The 24,935-nt window shown below is 37.3% G+C and overlaps 1 protein-coding gene across 2 annotated transcripts in view; it reads right to left on the reverse strand.

Annotated features, from left to right (window-relative positions):
- Window positions 1–10,710, reverse strand: part of tbc1d9 (TBC1 domain family, member 9 (with GRAM domain)) — a 37,673-nt gene extending 26,963 nt beyond the window's left edge. Inside the window, exon 1 of one of the 2 annotated variants that reach the window (XM_066718388.1) lies at window positions 9,925–10,710. In XM_066718388.1, coding sequence (XP_066574485.1) covers window positions 9,925–10,048 — 124 coding nt within the window. In that variant the 5' untranslated portion in view covers window positions 10,049–10,710. The remainder of the gene's footprint in view (window positions 1–9,924) is intronic. The other variant, XM_066718386.1, reaches the window with a different exon arrangement.
- Between the last annotated feature and the right edge of the window lie 14,225 nt (window positions 10,711–24,935).

Here is a 24,935-nt window from a genome sequence, read left to right on the forward strand (position 1 = left end):
TTGGCGTAAACAGAATGAGAACATGGATCCATCATGCCTTGTTACCACTGTGCAGGCTGCTGGTGGTGGTGTAATGGTGTGGGGGATGTTTTCTTGGCACACTTTAGGCCCCTTAGTGCCAATTGGGCATCGTTTATTGTTTCTGACCATGTCCATCCCTTTATGACCACCATGTACCCATCCTCTGATGGCTACTTCCAGCAGGATAATGCACCATGTCACAAAGGTCGAATCATTTCAAATTGGTTTCTTGAACATGACAATGAGTTCACTGTACTAAACTGGCCCCCACAGTCACCAGATCTCAACCCAATAGAGCATCTTTGGGATGTGGTGGAACGGGAGCTTCGTGCCCTGGATGTGCATCCCACAAATCTCCATCAACTGCAAGATGCTATCCTATCAATATGGGCCAACATTTGTAAAGAATGCTTTCAGCACCTTGTTGAATCAATGCCACGTAGAATTAAGGCAGTTCTGAAGGTGAAAGGGGGTCAAACACAGTATTAGTATGGTGTTCCTAATAATCCTTTAGGTGAGTGTATATATATATATATATATATATATATATACACACACATATGTTATTTATCACATGCTGCACCAAAAAAAAAGAAAAATGCATTAACATTATATTGATCATTAAAATGCTGTTAATCTCCTCAAAAACAATTTCAGAATCTTTTCTTTGAATTTTCATGAAATTATAGAAAAATCAAAAATGTAATATACATTTTAGTACTAAAACAAGCGTCTCACTAAAGGCTTTAAAAAAATATATATATTTTTTATTATACATAAAGTTTCAATTGAATCCAGAAACATACATTTACCTTTACAGATCTATTTCCCTGGTAAAACTGAATGGTAACATGATAGCACCTAACTTACATGGGCTTGCCCCTTTCACTTAAGGAGGGGGTAGTAGGATTATCATTGATAATGAAGTTAAATATTTTCCAGAAATCAAACAGTTTCTTATTTAAACAACTAGCTTCAAAAGGTGTTCTATCATCGTCCCTGCATTCATGAGGCAGGGGGGTGGAACTGGGCACGCCAGCCAGTTGATATGCGATCAAAGCGGGTCCTAGATGCTCTGTCGCACGCAGTACCTACCCAGTTCTGAGAACTCTAACGGATTTTTGCAACTATGCCAGTTACAAAAGCAACAGGGGAGCGATCATTCAGTGGCTAAAACTACTCAAAACATATTTGCGACAAAAGACTTAATGGGCTTGCGCACCTGTCCATAAATAAGTACCTCAAACTAATTTATGGAGATGTTCTTGATGAATTTAGTCGTCACAACAGGAGACTTGAATTCACCTAGAAACTCCTACATCAGCAGCGGAAACAGCTTATTTCCAATGAAAACACATATTTCTAGGAGGGGCACGAATCAAAAATTGGCATTTGGTTTATCATTTCAAGGAGCAGTATATACGCTACCCTGTAAACGACCTAGTAAAGGCATAACTTTTGACATTTTTGGATCCGCCCCTTAGTATCATAACAATGTAATTGTTCATCTGTAATATTTTCTCACTGGTTGTCAACCTGGGCAACAACATAATACATTAATTTGACTAAAATTATCCAGTAATATTACAGATAAAACGACAAGTTCAAGTTAAAATACTGAGAAATATGCTTTTCATCATTACCGCAAACTGAGGTTCTCATTACTGAATAGTATCACAAAATAGTGGTAATGAGAAAGTACACTGCGGTGTTGAGGAGGCCTAGTGAAAAATGCTAACAATAGGGGCAGCCTTTCTGACTCAGGAAAAAGTAATACATCATCTTGTAGAGCATTTTAAAGACTGTCATAATGATCAAAAATGTATAATCAAAATAATGATGATACCAATTTATCATCAATAGCGGTAATGAGAATCTATAGTGTCGGGAACAGGGGGTTTAGATACAAGTACAACATTTTTAATGAATAAAAGTGAGGAGACTAGCATACTTTGTGTCCATATTTGATCTTCTCCTCTTGTTGATGCATCATGGGAGAATAAAACTGTATTGACAATATTGTTATGATTTTGACAGGGCAATTAACAAATATTGTGTTAATGAGAAATGGGTTGATGGACACCATGTTTTTTCCTTATCCATATGATGATGTCTAGATTTTTAAATAAATAATTTTTATAGACTATTGGACATTTGACAACATACACTGTGTTTTTTCTTTTTAATTACAGTATTTTACTTAATACATTAGATGACCATCTTATTGAATTTGGGACACATTTCGGTAATGAGAAATTAACTGGAAAATGCATAAAATAACGCATTTAAAAGTTGTAATATCTTTGTGTGCAAGACAGAACACATGTATATCTATTGGATTAAGGTTTTATCATTTAGTTTCATAATGTTTTTTTTTATATTTAAATCATCACACCCATGGTTCAAGGTTGGTTTCATGAGAATCACCCACCTAAACTTGCAGGCCTCAGTAAAATAGAGCCTATATCTTAAAACGTACATGAAACTAGCATGAAATTAGAGTAAAACCCTTCAACTGAGCAATATGTAATTTGTATATACCTACAAATATATATTGTTAGTGTTGTGCACATTTTAATAATGAAACTAACCATTTCCTCAGTTGCTTTTCCTACAATAACTAGATGCCCTTTTGTTTATTTACTCCAGATAATCCAGACTGCAAAAGAAGATATTTTGCCCCTGCCAAAATACAAAGAACAACACAAATAACCAATACTGACAAGCTTTGCATTATGCAAAACTGAAACTGCAAAGCCCAATGCACTAATGCTTTTAAAATAAGAGGTCTACTTCCATGTAACTTTCAACACAGATGCTTAATATTTAAGATCATGTCATATTGAATCACTGTTAAAAAATCAAATACAAACAAACAAAGATGACCTATACACCAAAAGCCAAACCTGAAATGTATCCATGGGCCTAGCCCATATCTGGATAATTGCTGTTTTGTTGCTTATTTAAATCTTTAATATTTTTTGGTTGCTCTAAGCTTGATGTTTTGCAACTTATAATGCTTCTAGTGGAAACAGCACCCAAAATTGACTTATTTTACGTTGACATTAGCATGTGTATATGCTAGCTATTACTTTGGTATGTTTTTCCATGGTATTCAATTGACAGTTCCTCATTTCATGGGAGTAAAACTGTACAAACATACCCCGAATGAAGCAGCTTTGAGAAATTTACATTAAAACTTGCAAAGGATCAAAGGAAATTTAATTTGAAAGAAATCATGGAGATAGCAGACAACCTAACACAGGAAGTTCAGGTGCAAGGTATATGAAACCACATATAAAAAAAATAAAAAAAATATATGAAAAGACGGTAGGAGTTCATAACTCTGCAACGTCCTTTTAAAAGCCTGTCTTTCAAAGCTTCAATTCCAGTTCTTCTGATTTACCAGCACTCCTACACTTCATATTTTACCCCTGAGGAGAACAGAGACATATGTGCTGAGCACTTCATGATCATTCATTCTCGCTTAATAGTCTACTATATATCAACTGAAGGGAGACCACAGAGCAGAACCTTTGCAAGCCTTTAAGAAGCGCCATGCAGGAAGTCAGCTCTTCACAGCCGGTTTCAAAGGAAAATCAAATCTTATTCTCAGTTTTTTCATTGATGATTGAGGTTACCAATTTAGTATTAAAGGAATGATGAATGTCTCTTGTTTTTTTTTTTTAATGTTCACCAGCTGAATCATGTAGGAATAGACAGGCTGTTGACTTCAGAAACCCTCCCCACCATATGGCACCCATGACAAAACTGGAAAAAAAGGGGGAGGGCTAGGGTTAAAATCCACATATTCTGTTCACTTCAAGGTTCACTTAATTTCCTTCACAACTCTTCAACCTGGCCTGATTGTCAAACGCCCCATTCTCAAATCTGAAATATATCTTATGTCCCTGTGTATGTAAAAGATGGCAGTAAAATCTCATTTCAAGATTTTTTTTTTTCTTGAAAATTGGGAAACAATTAACCTCCAGATGATTTACAGCTTTCTGACAACCAGCTCTTCAATCAGATACAGTAAAAAAATGCAACGCTAAAATCAGTCAGTGATTTTGGTTTATAAATGTATTAAATACTTCCTTTTGCTGCTCCTTAATTTATTGTGGACTCACTCTTGCACATTTAATCACCTTACTGTAACTATACTATTAATAACTATGCCTGCTCTGACCCTATTGCATACATAATTGATTTAACTATTGCATTGCATTTTGCACTTGATTTAAATGTAATCTGGACTCATGCGGGATATTTGTGTTTATATTGTACAGTACCATTAGAACTTATTGCAATGTAATGATTTTGCTATGTTTTTAATAACTGTGAGTCTAAATAAATAATAATCAATTATATAATAATACAGTTTTCCTCAAATATGATCCTGGATGGCAGAAGCATTACTGGTTTTCGATCCAGCCATTTTTTTATATATATATAAATAGGTTAACTGAACTCATTATTCACCTGACAGAAGCAATTTAAGGTTTAATGCAGGTGATGATTGTAAACAGACCTGCTGGGTAGCGGTTCTCACAGACTGGATTCAAAGAACATTCCTAGCATTTCCCAAAAAATACCATGCATGCATGCTGCTCAGTGCTGCTACAGTTTGCACATCTGTAGTTTCTGCAAGGCAATCTGAGTGGACTGCACAATCCGAGAGACTGCTTTATCAGTTCTCTGAACGGAGGACGAGAAATTGATTGTCAGCACCCCCTCCCCGTGTCTGGTAACGGGGGGTGGGGTGGTGTGATGAGAACCCAGGGATTTTGTTTCCCGTTCGTGCCTGTTTATGGAACTTACTTGAGGACAAAATAGGATCAAAGCATGGTCTTCTACACAGGAGGTTTCGTAATAAAGGAATGAGAAAACATTATAATAACCCCAGGATAGAAGAAGGACACCAGACAGTTACTGCATGTCAGTGTGGTGGTTTTAAATTCAACAACACAGTCCATTCTTTAACGTCTGTACCATACCTTAAAGCAATGTAGTTATTTCAATCAAAACCAAAATCCATGTTTAAAATATAATATTAAAAAGGTTATCCAGCATCATAAAAGTGCCTTAACAAATAATAAACTCAATATTTTAAGCGCATTGCTTTTAGTCACGATAAGTGCAATATATTCTAATCTTTTTTTAATACCATGACTTATTTTGTGCCTTATTTTAGAGTGTACATGCTGAGCTCTAGTTCCTCATTTTAATTTTATAAATGACATTTTAGAGAAAAGCAGGCTTAAGGCCTTGAGAAATCAATAGGCCTATATCACACAGGGAACTAGAATCACATGTGTCAATAGTTTTGGGGTTGTTTACTAATTTCCCACAGAATGAATGGTCTTATGATGGCTGATTGCTGTAGGTCACAGAAACAAACACTAACTGGACTGTAAATCTTGTTCCCATGCTAAAAAATAATAAAGACCAATCCTTTTAAATATTAAACAAATCTGCAATGTTTTGTTTATTTTTAATCACAAATTCACTGTGCACCTAGTTCTGTGCCTTGAGGCCCTGTGGAAGACCAATATGAGATTTTAAGGAGTGAAGCAACAGGATTTATTTGCACATAAAAGACAAAAAAAAAGACATGGGTTGGAGACATTGATACAGGGATACAAGGAAGCTATGGATTTGCCTGCATTAACTGTCTGCTCTATGTATACTGTGGATAAAGGGTTGCTTTGTCTAGGATTGTCCCAAGCACCTTTTCAAAAGTACTAGTGCATTAGGGCTCATTGTGTACAAAAAAAACCTCTTATGATGACATCACTCCCCTAGGCATGGAAGAGTGTTCAAGCCCCAGGAGACCAGTCCATTGCTATAGCAGGTTTGGCGGTGGTTAAATCAGGGGCTCAGTAGTGTGCCTGAGACATCAGGTCCAATCCCAGCAAGGTCTGACCACATTCGCAAACACTAGATTTGCCGACTTGATAAATAACCAGATACAATTCAAGAACAAAAGTCTTCAGAGGCCTATAGGAAATAAATAAATATATAATATGACTCAGCAATCACAAACCTGAGACTACCCTTTTGTTTGGCAGAGGCTTCTTGCTGATTTCAATTTGGACAACAGACATGTGAAAGAAGAATGTTAAGCACATTTATTCCACCATGGAACATAACCTAAAGATTTAAAAAACAGAAAAACAAGAAAACAAAATCCATGTTGTACAGCATGAATATTCCACAGGGCTTCAGGACAAGTTTGTGTCCTCATTTTTAAAAATATAATCCACAATTGAATGGAGTGCTTTCTTCTGAAGCCGAGGGAAAGGATACTGCCTTTATAAATAGCCAATCACAGGCTTTCTTTGTTCTTTGTTCAAACACTACTTGGATGTCGGTTTGTTTTGAAAATGTAGCCTACAGTCTTAAATTGGAGCTTTATGTTATTGTTATATTGTTATATTATACTTTATAACATTATGTTATGCAAAATTACTAGTCAGCTGGTTGCCTTTGCTGTTGTTTTAAATAATCTGCTTTCTAAACTAGAAAGCTTACAGATGTTATAAAAAAAGGGAACTGTTTAATACCGGAAGCAATGCAATCACAGTGCATTCCAAAACAACACGTGTGACAGCCACTCACATAAGCTGCCTATTACAAATGCAAATTAATAGGACTCAGAAACAATTCATTACAGAGCACCTTTATAAAAAGTACTTTTTGGATAATCTAATATAATGATACAGACTGTTAACTGAGGGTGGATGCAATGTTTATGGAATGGAATAATTTACTCAAACCCTCAATTCAAAGAATGTTTACTTTTCTATTTTCTCTTTATTTTTCTTTGGACTTGATGCTTAAGATTTCTGATAAGAACATTTATTCAAGATTATTTAAAGGTAAGAACGTCCATAGAAACAAATACTTACACAACTCAAAGCCCATCCCCCTGCCCCCAAGAGAAACTACAGTCGACTGTTCCAGGTCAAGGGGATCAATGGAAGACCAAAATCACTACCAGACCACCTCCTCTGATGGAGTCATCTTCATTCCTAAAAAGTCCATCCTAGTTACAACCCACTTCTGCTCTCAGTGATGGCAGAACAGTACGATTAACACATTAAAAAGGCCTGAATACAGTAGATTCAGATGATGTACTAAATGGTCAGACTGTTGAAGGAAGATATTTTGCAAACAACAAATCAACTTAATCAAGGATGACATTATATTACTTCTAACTGAGCTAAAATGTAACAGTGTAAGTTCTCTCCAGTAATATTCCAGACATTAGTAGTTAATGCAGACATTTTGCTGATATATACAAACAGCAAAGAAAGCAGAAGAACCTTACTGCCTAAAGACCTTTCTGTCCTTGCATTTAATACATAAACGAGAGTATAAGAATACAACAGCAACACACTGGGTGTTGCCTCTCCACAGTTCCTGTACCCCTGGGTTTTGTTGGCTGTGCCAGAGCCTCTAGCTCATCAGGCCTGGCTACAGCAGGAACTGGCAGGCTGCAAGCTGTTCTCCATGTGCCCAGACTGCCCTGCAGGAGATTTACATAACAATGACATCATCCTCAGTACTCTATCAGCTCTCTTACCCTTTCATCCAGAACACAAAAAACCTCCAACTGTCTTACAACACAAAAAAAAAGGTAATTTGAACAGTGCAGGTGGAGCTTCCTTCAGTCTGGAGAAGCAGCCTATAACACATAGGGCCTACTTTTGTTCGTTAGGTACTGTTTGAAGTGTCTTCAGTAAATATGCAGTCCTAAACCTTTCCTGTAAGCTCTGATCACACTACATGAAGACCTAAATAATGGGTTAGAATTCCAGCAATTGCATAGAGAAGGAATAGCCGATGTTATCAAATTAAGAAGCATCAGTGGAGGAAGTTAATGCCAAATTGCAGAAGACAATACTTCTGAGGTGACTGACCTTAACTCGATTTCTTCATTTCAACTGGTTTCAATGATATGAGGTTAGCAATTCCAGAAAGGGAAGCTGACATCACAGAACATTAAGATAATACAGTAAGCACGATCACAACAAGTGATTTGAGTGGTTGAACTTAAAGTATAACCAGGGTAGGGTCACATCTAGTCTTTATTGGACATAGCGGATGCATCCAAATTGTGACAGTGAAGACCAATATGTTGAATCGAGATGTTAAATCTGTTGAGGCTAAGTGTGGGATAGTTGTTTTTTGTTTCTTGTTTGTTAAAAACAACACTATAGTGTGTCCCGGTGTATTCAGATCAAGGGCAATAAGCACATGTGGATGGGTTTCCTACTGCCCTGAGAGATTTCTACTAAATGAGTTGCTTGCCTCTGGAATAGGAAATTCAGCCAACTTCCTCAGCAAGATGACTAGCAGGACTATGCTGGACAACATGCTGTCCTTTCTGCTGGAGATAAAGCCAAGGTAGTTATCTGTACTGCAAACAATGAAGCATCTTGATAATCAGGATATACTGCATATCTTAATTACCCCTACTACTGTTGAGTTTAGAGGGCTATCTGTGATCTGGGTGGACTTCAGTATTCAGTTACAGGTTTGCTTAGAGTGCCATTGTAAATTCCCCTTAGATACCTGGGCTTAATGTAAGATTGTTTGTAAATGTGATTAATAATGTCCTCTGTCTATCCCACAGACCTTAAAATAACACATTTCTCTGCACAACATTTTTGGTAGAACAGATTTAAGCCCTTCATCTAGAATTAGCAAAATTAAGTTATGTTCATTAAAAATTGTACATAATCTAAAAATTGTACGTAATTAACCATGTTATCATAATGTTGCGTTCACTTGCACATTTCTCTCATTGGAAACCCAGTCCTGGAGAAACTAAAGTGATACTGGAAGATATGCAAGACCTTTTACATCATCTTTATAGAGTTCCCAAGTTAAAAATAAAACAATATGTGGTCAAAGTCCATAATACAGTTCAGGCAAGCATACATGATGTTTAAAAGAAAAAGAAAAAGGATTACCAGTGGTTTTAGTGTTTGATGCCCTCCAGCTATTGAATAACTCAAGTGACATCAGACAGGCAGCACTCAGAGATCAGACCCAACTTGTCAACATGAAAGCAATACCTTTATCTGCTGCTCTGAAGTTATTGAACATCCCAGATACTAAAATATATAAATAAATCCTCAAGACAACTCTAGGGTATCAGCCTCAAATCTGACAATCCACAGGCATTTTCATCAACCCCCTGCCACTGCCTTCCTTACTTCTTGCAGTCTTCATTGTTACAATAGTAGATGCCTTGGCAGGGAAACAGCATAACCACAGGAGAGAGGTCTACTGCACACACCTACACGGCATGTGACAAATTATTGCATATTATTTGTTTGTTTTTGTGGTTTGGTTTGTTTTTTTGGTTGATGGAAATTCTTACAAACCATAGTCCACTGGGGAACACAATTTAGATTTAGCAGATGAAAAAGCAAACAAACAAGTAGTAGCCTATAGCTACCTGCAGTAAAGGAAAACGTTTGGAGCAATGGGTAACAAGTGCAGGGTCTACCTTGTGCATCACCTCTTCATAGCAGATTGTGGTTCCTGGTTCCAGTTTTACCCCCAGTAATACTATTTAAAATGCATTAGGTCATTTGTTCTTTATAGCAAAGGGGTACATCTTAACAACCTCCCCAGATATAGCACAAAGCACAGCCCATCGCTAACCTAGTATCAAAGGGCTGACACCATACTCAGCGTTGCACATCTACTATCGTGTCTTTAAAGCAGATGAGACACAACAATGAGGGGACAAAGCAGGACAATGATTTCTTTTCATGGCATTATGTAACAGCGAATTGCATTGCAAGCGAGGGAAGGTGGTGTGCATGAAACAGTTTGGGCTGCTTTAACTTCCAATGCTTCAATCATGAATGCACTTGCTCTTACCCGCCAGCCCTCCGCCTCCCCCGTCTCCGTGGCCCTTCCTCTTCTGCAGGATGAAGTAGGGATTTGCCCTCTCGGTGATCCACAGGGCGCCGGCCAACAACACCTCCTCCGGATTAACCCACATCTTCACCGGGCTGTCGTTAAGAAAGCATCCAATCCCAACAACTCGCCTGCCGGTGGGGCGGGGGGGGCAAAGTCAATCTCGGTCCAAAAACGACAGGGAGAGAGATCTCAATCCGTACCCTGGAAAACCATCACCCAGCTTAAGCCTCAACGCAGGATGACCGAGCCAGACCAGTCCGAGGCCCCTTATCTAGTCACAGCAAATTGCGTTCAACTTAAAGAAACAGCGATACTAACGATTCGTGCACATTTGTATTAACTTCCAGTAGAAGCGCCGCATTTACACCTTAGACCAGGCAGAGCCAAGGTCCCGATGCTATGATATAAACACCCGATCGATATGAATTTCCGACTATATCTCGTATACCAGAGCACGGCATCGCTTATAAGCGCACACCCGCCAGCGGACGCGTCCAAGCCCGGGAATGGACGAAACCCGGTGCAGCTCGGCGACGGCTCAGCCTTTGTTGTCGATTCAGCGCCGAGACTGAGGACAGCCCTCGATAGGTAGGACGAGACGACCACGGTGATCCCTTATTGCTTTAAATGAAGGATGGGTGCAGCCGTGCTCGTCTTGTCGCCTGTCCTCCGCGCTGTCTGTCCCTCTATGTCCCAAAGCAGACAGACGCTCAGCCCGCAGCGCCGCGCAACATCAACAAAGCGCGTCACGGGTTGCCGACACGTCACACGTCACCTTGCTCTGCGGGCGGATGGGCTGTAGGTATAGCAGGGAAACTGTAACCTATACCAAACCTGTATTCCCCCTCTAAAAAAAGTCGGCATTTCGGTTTTGAATGTTAAGAATTAATTAACAGTAAGTGATGATAATCTGAAAGACACCTTCACAGTTTTGAAATTGTACTTTTTATCTCATTTTCAGTCAATGATGTATGAGCATATTATTATTAAGCAAATGCATGTCACCAATACAAAAAGTACTTTTATTTGTGATATGTGTCATTACAAATACAATAAAAAAAAGGGCCTACAGCTGTAACCTAAAAAGGAAAAATAAAAATAATTACACTTAATGTTGGTTTTCCGTTTTGGGAAAACTATGATATCTTGGTTTCACTTTGTTATTTCAAAAGTATCAAGGATGTTTGTGGTAGTACAATAATAGCATATACAGTGGGGTTTGAATCAAAAGTGTTTTATATCATTATATTTCGATTTCTGGACAGAAACAATAGTGTACCATGCCAGCACATTCTTCCAAGTGATAAAGGGAATTATGTCACAAAGACGTATAAAACAAGTAACTGGTAGGTGTTACCAAAATGCTGACAGAGCTTTAAAGAGCTTCTTGTCTTGATAGGTATTCAAACCACTGGTATCACATTGTTTCCTCTCATTCAACCTTGATTAGCTTTTGCTCATAGAATGGGTCAGTGAGAGTCTGAAAATCCCCCTTTGTTAATTCATTTATGTTCATGGGACTTTCTATGCAGTTAACCGTGAAACTAAAAAGGGAATTTTGTAATAGAGGGGTTTATTCAGAAATCCACTTTCCACGTATGATGTATGATCTATAAAACAAATATTACCTACAAGCAGCACAAGATCTATGAGTTACTAGCCAATTAAGGTTTGCATTGCCATTACAATAATTGCAGTGTTTCAATTATGATTAAATATGTTGTTGGTTAGATTTTATAATTACTAAAGGACTTGCTGTGGCTAGATGTGCATTTGTTTTCGGGTCATGAGTTTAAGGTGTGTGTGTGGGTATGTGTGTCTGTTGAGAGTCGATGGGTTAAATATTTAGATATTATCTGAATCATACTGACAAATGAATTTAACAATGTGAATAAAGATTTCACCCTTTAAATACAAACTCTAATTCCCGATGTATTAGCCCAAAATCAATACCTCCAAAACCAAATTCATACAGTGTGCATTGCCTTTATTTAACTTATCTACCAATTTGTATTACTTCAGGATGCAGTTATAAATGTAACCTATAATCGTTTATACAAAATAATAATAGGCTCTAGACAAACAGGGTGAATAGAAAGTCTTTAGTGTGTTTATATTGCTGATAAAATTAGTCTCTGTGATTATTGTTATATCTGTGCCTGTTTATCTGTGAACTTCACCTTCATACAGTAACTAGGGCAGTAAAAAGCAGATGTATTTCTTACAAAATCACATCATGTTATGCTTCTTGTTTGTCTGCTTAATCAGTTCAATTGAGCTCCGTATGTCCTGTGTTCTCTGTTGTCATCAATGAAAGTGAAGCCAAATTGCATGACATGAGCAATTAATATATTTACGGCATACAAGGTCATGTAATTAGCTTTGGAGATATTACCAATTTAACATTGTAATACCCTTTGAATAGGAGGTTTCTCTGCTGCTGTCTGTATGTGTGTTGTCTCAGTCAATAGGCCCTCTGTACACAAACAAACGATGTACTCTGTAAAAGCTGGAATAAATGCAATATCTTTCATAAATGTCATCAGATCGAAGACAATTTTAGACCACAAATTCTTGCTTGATATTACCATGTAAATGATATCAGTCCAGTCAGGCATGCCATGCCTGAAACAGAAAATGACAAAATGAAGGACAAAAGCATAATACATAATCTACTGAAAATCTAAATTGTCTTAAAGCAGTGGCCTTTTTGTAGTATTTTGTAGTATTTTAGCTTCTGTCACTGGAGGTACTTCTATTAAAGGAATAAATAGCACAGGGATCTTTAGAATCAACAGGAGGACACAAAACTGCAAGCACAAGACCAACAATATAGACAGAGAGAGATATAGAAAATAATATTTATTGGGTTGAAGAGGGATAATGATCAGTATGAAATTATCTCCTGATAATGGAGGCCAAAACTGTGTAAAGGCCTGGGAGTCAAAACAAATTAAAATGAACAGAAACTGAGAGATGGATGTTTATTGTGGATTGATAACTAGGATTCAGAAGTTGTTTTTAACCCATGGTCTGGAAAATTACAAATGGAACACCCATCCACACAAAAAGGGACAAAATGTAGTCCGGTAACTGCAGACCAATACGTCTTACTCTATATTACATGTCTGGTAGTGTGCGGATGCATCCCCCTAGTCTGTTATTTACCCAGACACTATATAGATGAATTGCCAGAGTGCTTACAGCTTCTTTAGAAAAAATCTTAACCTTAACTGGTGATTCATTTGGTTAAAAAAATACTTTTAATTAAACTACACTTACAACCTGTATCAATGACGCAGCCTAGAGCCAAATAGAAAGTTTCCAGATGCTTGATTAAGCGAAGGAGCATGCAAACTTTGGACTGACACTCCATTGATTTATATTGAGTGGTTGTCCAAAGTTTCAACCCCCACTGTCTTAACACAGTGAATCGGTGATCAATAAGTTTTAAACTGAAGATTTGGGAGGAGGACAACCCCAGTCTCATGTCTGGTCATCATTCCCTTAGTCAAGCAAGTCTAGGCCAAAATAAACTCTATTTACCTTCTACATACGTCTATTGGGTTTGTCTTAACCTCCTAAATAAATCAATCAGGCCCTCTGTTTTCAAAGACAAGTATCGCTGAGACATACAAAGGCTAGCAAGTAATGTCCTGTTAACTCAGAACTGATCAAATAATTGGGGTATTTAGAGCAAACCTTTTAGAGGTATTCATCATTGTAAGTAGAATATAGGAGAATTTTGGAGTTAGCTTAAGGTAATGTCTCCTTATGCTTATCCTAACAAAAATAATGTAGGTTATACAATGAATACAAATATTACAAAACAAACAATAAATAATATCAGGAGGGATTCATTAAATGTGTTCAAATACGGGGGGGGGGGGATTTGAATTAACAAGCTGTTTAGCTGTTCATATATCTTTTAATGTACCATGCAATACACGCTATCATAAAATTAAAAACAAAACAATAAAGAACAAAGCAAACAAAATTAAGATTGTTGTACCTTAATGTTAATTGGCATCATCTGAGCACAGAATTACAGCCCCAATCATTTTTAAAAGCAGGCAGACTCATCTAAAATGCATAAATGCCAAGAGCCTACTTGTAACATTTTATCTTGCATAGAAAACTCAGTATAACAAAGTTGCAGATCAGAATTGAAGGGGTGTAAGCTGGAAAAATGCAATTAATGGTAGATGACATTCTCTAAACCACAGAAAGATATTTATGTATCTATACCATAGCAATTAATACATGTAAGGCTAGACGTAGGCCTTCATTTTAGCACTTTAACATTTTCTTAACATTTACAATTTTAACCTTAATGAAACTTGTCTACTTTGAAAGGTTGTTCAAGGTGGGTGGGTGTTGAATATATTTAGAGCCCAGCTATTCTCTAAGGCAGAATCGGAAAATAAAGCTGACTGCCTGTTTCAAAGCTATTGCTTCCCTAGTGGTTTACCACATTGCTCATTAGGTATTGCAGTATTCAGTACCATCCTGTTTATCACAGCTCTAGATATTGTCAACAGTAAAGCCAGTGCGTGTGAGGTGACTACGCTGAGGTCTGCAGACTTGTGCTGTGTAGACCACAAGTGGGACAGGGGTCTGGGGAAAATGATACGGGGTATTGTGAAGTTTGTTATTGTAGATCAAGTGAGATAGCAAATTAAAATCTTTTGACCTACAACCACAATGATTGTATTACACTAATAACTGCAGGTGTCAAAAGATAATTTCACTGTCTCAGGATGATCAGCAGAGCAATGAGCAAATGCACAGATTGCAGACAGGTTTGTCGTGGATGTGTAGACGTGTATCTGGATTCAGGGCCCACTTGAGTGTCCACAGGATTTGAATGAGAACAATTAAAGGACAGATTATGTGTCAATCATGTTTGTCTTGTTTAGGCAGAGGCATAACAGATGGTTACTCATAGGAAACAGAAGATGTTCCCTATAGAGACTGCAAAACTGTAACTCAACACTCAGATTTACCCCACTGAATCCAGAGACTGCATCCTTTGCTCCGCTGCCAGTACATCCCAAGAACCATTGATTGACAAGATTGGAGTCCCTTTTTCCTTAAAGTGTAGCTGTAGGTGTATGTAGACTACAAGTTTTAGGCATTTAAACCTGAAGATTGGTCAAAACATCAATTTATGCTTTGTTATGTAAGTCTTTAATCTCAGAAATGCAGTTGGTACTGGATTCAGCAATCTATGTTGGGCTGACAAATTCGGATCATGAAACATATTATACCTGTCCTGAAGAAACTGCATTGACATCCTACTGCAAACTGGATTACCTTCAAAATTATCTTGCTGACATACTAAGCACTACATGGCTTGGCTCCGTCTAACCATCATAATCTGATTACACCATTATGTAACTACTCGTGCATTACGTTCACCAGACTTCTGGCTGTTGCCTGGGTGTGTCTGAGAACTGTGAGAGGCATGTTCATGCTATCAGCTTTCATTCTTATTGAACTGTCTAGCACATTATAACAGGGAGTCTGCATCTAAACTATTTTTAAATTCCAATTCAAGACCTGTTTGAGCCGGCATTCTCATTTTGATTTCATATGAAGTGGTTGAAGGTGGGCGGATGAAAAAACAAATCAATACAAAATAATGGAGACCTTAATAGATACATAGACACTCCTAAATAAGCTCAGAATTCACACAAGAAACTGAATGCTTCGTGCACGATCTGTGCTGGAGTTTGCACAGCTGCAAACACCTCAGCAAGTACCATAGTTCTCTGTCCCTTTAAAACAATTACAATGGAAGGTATGCAGGGTGCAACAGGTAAACCCCTCATGCGAATCAACGCAGTTCAAAGTTAGACGGCAGCAGAGGGAGGTCAAACATTGAAGGAAGCGAAAGAACATGGTACATGTACAAGTGGTACAATACCACTTTGGAACATGGAAAGTGGTATTTTGTTTTACCATTTTATCCTTGGGGTTTAGAAAGATTGATAAAGATTAATCATTACATTGTTCCTCTGACAGGATTATCAGTACAAGAATATGCTTTTTCCCTGACTGGGTTTTCCCACCATCTTTTAAGTGAGTAATTATCCAAATAAATCAATCAGGCCTTCTGTTTTCAAAGAAAGTGCAAACAGTTTGAAGACAGAATGATTTATGAATGATTAACTCAGTCATCATCTTCACAGAGCAATATTTTTTATAGAAGATACTTCCACAGTTTATAGTATCCATGCTAGATATACAATCAAAGAAAGACATCACAACCAGGCATGAATCTTAATGAGACAATGGGTGGATATTTTCTTTTAATTCATTCTTTCTATCCTTAAAAAACAATACAATGGTTTGACCTGCCTTAAAGGAGGACTAGCAGTTTCCTAAAATGATAGTTTTATGCATTGCTAATAATGCTTTCATAAGGTGTATGGGAATTGTCCAGTTTGATTCTATCACAGATGACACATTGGTAAAACTCACAGAATACAGAATACACTTGAAAACATTATTTCACAGCAGCCAAAATGTGTATACATTACTTTCATGGAAGTTACTTTTCAGACATGTATTACCTATTATACTACATTGAATTTGATTTTGTTTTGTCCACTATTGCTTATTGGGACACATGAGGAAGCATGGATATAATTATAAGGCATATGGATATGATAAGTCAGCTAGATTGCCTCCAATTTCAATATCACTGGTATGGGAGGAAGGGATTCACACCAGGGGAGTGTGACACATACATGTACTCAACAACATATGTACTCAAACTCAGCATATGTGTAAATAGTTTATCATGGAGTGAATTGATCATATTAAAAGGGTTAGTTGATATTGTGGTGTATCTGAGTGATGGGCAGGTTTTCAATATTAGAAAGTTCTGAAATTAATGGTTAGCAGAATATCACTTTTTCTTAGTAGTAGAATGTTTTCAAATAGTCTTTATTTATTTTCTCGCTGGGTTTTCTTTGTGTTCTCTTACTTTCGTTAATTGAAGCTTCCAGGGGTCATACAGAAAAAATGTAGGAATTGCCAGCAGCTGATAACAGAAGCAGTAATACCTAGGCTAGTGAAGTAGTTGAATATTGCTGCACCAAAAGTTGTTTTTGGATGTTATTATTTCCATTTTGGGCTATTAAGCCAGTTTTATAAGCCAGCAAATATATATATTTTTTAACTATTTATGTTAAACACATTCACACTTAGCTTACCTTTTAAATCGGTGAACTGTATTTTGAGAACCTCTGTTATTCTGTGACTGGAAACCTCACTTTTTTTTTTTTTTTTTTTTTTTTTACAAAATCTTCATAAGAACTTACATTACACAGCTAATTCAATTCTGGATCAGGAAAGCACACTTTCCCTTAATTCACATAACATTGTAAGTAAAGTGTGTCTTATCAGGGAAAAAAATAAAAACTCTTGCCATTGATATGCAAGGACGACCAGGATGATTCTTGGTTTGACACAAGTAAAAAAATAAAGTGAGTATAGAATTCATGGAGACTAAGGGAATGTCTTCCTCTTATAAAATCATAACATTTTTTCCATTAACAGCGTTCATGTAAAAATTCCATTTAGCTATTCCTAGAGTTTAATTGATAAGCTTCCTTACTTACTAACTTCAGTTTAACAGTTACCCCTAATCTTTTCTCAGTGTGCATCTATAATTATTCAGTAGCTGCACAGTAGAGAAGTCATTAATTCAGCAGGTCAATCAACTAAACAGTTACATTATGTTACTAGGAGCTTGGTTGGAACACATGCCAGACGTCATTGTTTTGAGACTCCTGCTTTAGTGTGTTAACAGAGAAAAATACATTAGAAAGCTTTCAACAATGCTGCAGCATAAGCTGATTTCTACACAGTTAGTACAAGGGTTGTGGCAATGAAAGGAGCTGATTAGCAATTGTCTGCACTACAAAAGGCACTTATTTACAATAGAAAATGTACAAAAACACAGTGGCATCTATATAAAACTTCATCTTTACACTTCAGGTATATGTCAATCAAGGTCAACAAGCAGCACAAAATATAGGATGCAATTTAAGAATTATTATTGTTGTTGAAATATTTTTTCCAGGTTGTAAGTAGGTGGGGGTTTAGAGATATCTACAAAAGCTGTCCCCCTCCAGGACCAGAACTGCCCACCATTGCAATAGAGTGTGGATAACCATACATTAAGGATGTAACATCTGTTGATTAAAGAGAGCATAATCACAAAAGCTTAAAGACTAAATAAAAGATAGCCTAAGGATAACACAGATTGACAATTTCTGACTAATAAACTGTTGCCAGCCAAACATGATCAGTTCTTGTCAAGGCAGAAACATATGCTTTACCTTACTGTCATTCAGCTTGCTCATCTCCAGTTTAATAAACAAGACACAAATACTGTCACAGGCATTGACAATCATCCAATCAGCCAGTCTGTCATCATGATGAGTACGAAAGATTTCGTATTTTTTAATGCGATATAACTTGACTGCTGGGAAAATGTACATAGGCTCCAGATCTTTGAAAAACTAAAGCTAATTAAGCAGTAAAGAAGCTAATTAGTTAGGGCAGTCACAGCTATCCTTAGGACCCTCACAGATGTGTTTGGGATAGGTATGTGAGGCTTCAGTACACTTAGGACACACTATGGGGAGAGACATAAAGGAACACTGACAATTAGCTGAACTGGTGCCAAGTTCTCGTTGCCTTTATGACCAATGCTTAAATATATGGGAATTTCACTATTTGCCATTACACTCAGTAAATTACTAAGTATGATCATAGGTGAAAATCATGAAAATACATATCTTCTCTATGCTTTATGTAGGCTTTACTTTAAATATTCATTAGTAGGAAATCTCAGATCATTTACTATAAAATGGCATTTATATAAAAAAAAAAAAATCCCTACATATTTTTCATTCATTTGTTTCTCATTTCTATTCCTTTTTTTATTTACTCATTCTGATTCCCTAGGTCATTGCATTCACCCAAAAAATCCTAGTAGTAATACTGAACTAATTTCACTTCATTTTTTTATCAATAAACAGCAAAACCATACAAAAAGAATACACTGTGTATTCATTTTGATTTCCATACCCTTACAAATCTATGTCATTATGATCTTTTTCTGGCATTCGTACATTGGAAAAAGTCCAATGAATATGTTTTTGCCCTATGGTACTCATTTGCCACTGAGCTTCTTGATTTGGGTTGTTTTTAAAATACCAGACAGTGAAACTTGCCCTTTTAAAATGGAGGAACTGTGAGTCAAGCCTGTAAGCAACATAACAGAGTGAACAGCAGGATGGAAAATAACAGCATGGGGCAGGTTATTCAAGAGGGAAAAGGTCAAATGTCTCTGTACATGCAGAATTTAAATATTCCATAGACCACAAAATAGGCCCAGAAACAAAATAGGAAACATAATAATAGAATGATCTCCATAAAAATTAACATCATGGAGGAATCCTTCATGTAAGTGTTTAGCGACGGCCTGAGGACAATTTCCTTTTATATATTACTATATATATGACAATATATTATAAGAGTTCATAGTGATCTGAGACACTTCCATGTATCCAATCACAATGGCTACAGTTACTCCATCTTCAAAACTATGAATTGTTAAGGATATGAGCTTCAGTCACAGAACCATGTCCCTGCAATCCAGAAGAAATCTAAAATTAAACCCTTAGGTCTTTTCTCCACCAAAGAAAAAATACATATAACTTATAAGACACTAGATGCCAACAAAATTAATTCACAGAAGAAATATAATTGATTCCCACTCAAAAGATAACTGTTGTCACAAATGAAAAACATATGAAGGTGAATAGAAAACAAAAGTGGAAATTTGCAGAAGAAGCTCTTCTTTTACAGAGTTGTTGGAGTCTCGTCCAGTTACCCACCATGGGATATTTCAGATACAGCTAAAAAATATCCTTGGATCTAAATTTTGATTCTCATGTAAAGATGTGAGATGAACCCGGATGCAATTCCCAGTGAGCAGTAGGCTGGTCAGCAGGGGGATGTGAAACAGTATTAAAAAAACACACATACAAACAAATAAAGCTTTTTACTGCAGTGAGGAATTTGGAGACCAATGACGAGGGGACTATTTTTGTTGTGGGTCTTTATAAGGACATCCTCAGACATTACACCATTACAGGTCAGGCATTATCCCTATGGTAGTCAAAGATCAGATACCCCCCCCTTGATGTCCCAGGGATCCACAACATCAGTCCCACTTCTGCATCTCTCGTCCTGCAGTCAACTATCAGTCACCAGACAGGGCAGTTAGAGCAGGGAAAAAACAAGACTGCAACCATGATTCTGGATCAGATCCTCAATTTGAAACGCTGCTTCCCATAACATAACAGAAGCAGACACTTTCAATCCAGTCAAGATCTCCCAACCCAGCAATCCTGCTAAAATGATGTCTGTAAAAATGTGTAAAAGTGTTAATCATCAGAAACGGATACAATAAAAACCCTGTAGAAATGCAGGAGAGCTCTGACAGGAAATGATTAATTGTGACGTTTTACAGGAGGGGGATATCCCATTGTTGCAAGTTCATATGAGGTGAAACCAAAAGTCCTCCTGCTTAGGAGGGTATTAAACCATGGTAGATGTTTTTGTGCTTTTCTTAGTGCTATTTCTGTGGGGTGACTCATTTATGCATTGTGGTTTATATACACCCAACTGCTTATAACTGTATATCTTTAACTGAATTCTATAGAATAGGTATTTGTTTTAGAATATAGATATTTTGTAGCAAATTAAGGAAAAATCGATTCCTCCTGTAATCCTAGCCCCTATTCAAAGTCGTGCCCCACACTTAGGCCAAACTCCTAGTCTAAATCTAAAACACAAAAAAGAGATGGGATGGGGTCTATCAAGGATGGAGCAGCAAAACTCAATAAAGCTTGAAATGAGAGGTTTATGCCACATTTAGTTTAGAAACACCATGTCTGAATTTGGAAATCAGTTATTTTGCACTAGAGTGAAAAGGCGTTTACAGTGTAGGTGTAGCACAGTGGGGGGCACCCTGGTCCCTTAACTTTCGATTAATTTAATGAACCATTTACTCGCTAAATTGACCCACTGAAGCACTGTTTCCACATTGTAAGCAGGTGGGGATGTAAGGAAACACACACATCTGCAAGGACTGAGACCCTCCAGGATCTGGGTTGTCCATCACTGCTATAGGAGCTCACCAGTAATATACACATATTGAGGACAGTAGGATCTGCTGACCACTGCTAAGGATAACTCCTTATTAATTTAGAAAAATAAACAAACATGAATTATGTTAAATGTAAATTCATAGCCCCTTTATGTATAAGTTGGAGTTGGTAATCAAAATCAAAGTAATTGCTTGGAGTTTCTTAGCACATCAGTTTAAGATACATTTGTGTTTCAACCCATCACTCAATCTTAACTAAGCAAGACCAATTCAGTACTTAAATGGAAATTAATTCCAACAGTATGCGAACATTGCCAAAAATATATTCATGACCAATTTATTCACATTGATATATGACTATCTCACATATTTTGATCATTGTGTTTTTAAGTCTAGTTTAAAGAAACTTCTCTTGATCCACATGAAATGTTTCCATTTAGAAGGAGCTCTCTCAGAAAGCTGAACATTGTGGACTGTGTGTTAACAATAAAGCCTTTTTCTCTGAGCGTGGCTCAAGTGATCAAGTGACTTGTCTCTGGCCAACAACTCATACATCTGACACCTTGAAGAACTGAAGATTTTCATGTGGTTTTTGCCACATGTTCAAGACGTGTTTACACTTCATTCAGATACATGTTTTACGTGGTTGATGCTGACAGAAATGTAGGGCTTTACCTATTCAACACGTTGCAAATGCGTAATCAACATCTCAGCCATTTGAAGAGTAAAAACAACCTATTAATCACCAATGCTTCAAGATGAGCAGCAAAAACAACCACAAGTCAACAAGAACTCTCAGATACCACAAACCATCAAAGTCCATCACATTGAACAGACTGAATAATAAGAACAACAACAACAACCACAATAACAACAATAACAATAATAATGTTCTAGATATTAAGAATATCTTGTCACAATTTATGTATTACTTTTGGCTAATGCATTAGCATCAGAGGCCATCTAAAATCAAATATCTGGGTCACATTGTTTTGACTATGATAAATAAGTCATATGAGAAATACATCTAATTATAGCTACAAATGCACGTTTCCTGTTATTCCTCCTACACAAAAGTGTGTTTAGCAGCCCAGCAGAAACAGCAGAGTAGGTGAGATTCTCTTCCCAGTGAGGTCATGTCATTGCATTCATCACTGTTCCATACTGGGGTAAACAGACAGTTAGGAAAATTGCCACAGACGATGATGTATTGCCAAAATATACTGAATTATTTGACAATGCCGAGTAGTTTGTATGATTGTTTTCAAGACTGTGTTTATAGGGTTTTTATATTTTTATATTAAATCATTAAAAAGAAAACTATAAGAAGAGCGAGACCAGGAAGAAGATGAACAACAAGAAAACGAAACAAGAATAAGGATAAATGACATGCATGGTTATGAATGCAGGTAAATATGTATTCTAGATCAACTAGCAGTGCACTGTACATGACAAAACAGCGTAGTATTGTGTAAGAATGCACTAAAGAAGAGTCGAACCTATCAAACATACTTAAATATTATTATTGAAGGAAGATGGGGCTTTGTATCAGATATACCTATTTATTGTGGGAGTCAAAGTGTCAGTGATATAATGCAGCAATTGATGTAAGTTTTAGTTTTAAAGTGCTGCAGATGAAACCCCAAAACTCATTTACACAACATGAAAGGAGAAAATGGACTTTAATAGAAGATACACTGCCAGACAACCGTAGTGGATAGTAATTCAGACAATATTGTTAGACTAATAATGTATTGAGACACAGTCTTATTTACATAGACTGTGTTTGTCTATGAGCCTTTGTGGCAGGCTGGCTTGTAATAAACTTTTGCGCAACTACTTGCAGTGCCAGAATTCCAGTGTGACTCAGGGGCCGGACTGACTCAGTCCTCGTACAGGATTTCTATGCATGATTACACCTGTAAAATCCTCTGGTCTAGTTTCTCTCCAACTGTCATCTGGTAAACCAGGCATAGTATAATATATTTAAACCATAGTAATGATATTTAAAATGATCCTCCTTTACTGTGGTTGCTGAGAGATTGTGAGCTATCAGGGTACTCCAGTAAAAAGGGAGGAATAAACCGGCTTGATGATGGTTCCTCGAGCGGGGGAGAGTGGCATATCAGCGGGAAGTATTCATGCAAAGGGCTACCGCCAAGGGTTGGGGGGGAGGGCACTTGGACATGAGGGCAAGCTCCCCCCTCTGTGCACATCAGTGGCCCAGTTCAATCATCTGAAAGGCTAATTCCTCTATGCCTGCTTGCTCCTTCCACCCCTGGAGTCACCTGAAATCCCAGTCCCAGGGCTGCAGACTACAATCCAAACACAAACACTGAATCTTCCTACAGAGTTTCTTGCCTCTATATGGAACTAGGTCAGTCTCTCGAAACTAAATAATGCTAAGTTTTAAAGGATGGGTGCCTTGTGATGACAGTCAAATAAAAAGGCATTTGTTCATTATAATCATTGATATCAATTATGCTTCATGAATACGTGTATTCATGGTAATTAGGCATGCTTGGAAATGAAACATCTGATATACCAGTGATGCCACCACAAATGGCCAGCACAGTTCTGCATCACAGCTTACCTGCTCTGTAGACTTGGAGAAGGAGTATGACCCGGTTCCCCAAGATGTCTTGTGGGAGGCAATTCAGGAGTATAGGATGCTTGGGCTGCCTGTGAATGTTATACAGTCTCTTTACACTGAGAGCGAGAATCGTGTCAGTCTTCTTGGCACTGAGTTGAGATTGTTCCAGACGTGTGTTGGGCCAAGGTTTGACTCTTCTCCAGTATTGTTTTAAATTTTCACACACAGAATGTCAAAGCAAATGTGCAATTATTTATTTTGCACAAATAAATTAAAATATGTAACAAATTATAATGTTTTTAATTACATTATATGTTCTGGAAGTTAATAGGAAGCTTCTGAAACTTTTATAGTTACTTCAAAGGGTCACCTGTTTCTAGAGGATATAGCTGTTCACACAAGTTGCACAGAAGCAATCTCTTACTGCATTCTTCATTATGGTCAAAGCCAGGGAGCTGTGCAACGATTGTATCCAAGGGTCAATGACCTTCACAAGTTGGGTAATGGCTATAACAAAATAAGCTTAACCTACCAGTTCCCATTATAAGGTCTTTCATCACAAAGTTCAAGGCTACTGAAACAATTGCCACCTTGCCTGGAAAATGATGCCACTATGTGAAAAAGTGGTTTGAGAGGCAAAAATACCATTCAATTCATTAATGGCAGAGTTGCAATTAAGAAGCTTGGCACTGAAAAGGTGGAGTTGAGAACATCATCTCCTCTGTGAAATATGGAGGTGAATCTTTTTGCTTTGGGGTTGTTCTACATCTGGCCCTGGTGCCTTTGTGAGAGTGGAGGGAAAGATGGATTCAAGCTTGTACCAGGGCATATTGGCTAAAACCTTGGTTCCCCCTGGTAAGAAGCTTAGACTTGATTGAAAATTAACTCTCCTGCATTAAATCATATTTTTGTTACAACTGAATAAGGGAATAAATAGAGAGAGAAGTTGAAAATGAAGAGGGTCACTCTGACCTCTGCTGGTGATGTGAAATACTACACGTCACCCTGTAGGTTTTAAATGGTTTTGTTGGAATGTCTGCTTTCCAGCAAAGAAATTCTGTGTGTACGATAGAGTCCTTATTACCAGTATTGTGTATTTTTTTAAACTGCAAGAATAGACGATACCCCATGGGTATATAGTTATGAGTTTTGTATTGTATATAAAGAAAATGTCAGACC

The sequence above is a fragment of the Amia ocellicauda genome, chromosome 12 (genome assembly GCF_036373705.1).
Source record: "Amia ocellicauda isolate fAmiCal2 chromosome 12, fAmiCal2.hap1, whole genome shotgun sequence".
In the NCBI taxonomy this organism is placed as follows: Eukaryota; Metazoa; Chordata; class Actinopteri; order Amiiformes; family Amiidae; genus Amia; species Amia ocellicauda.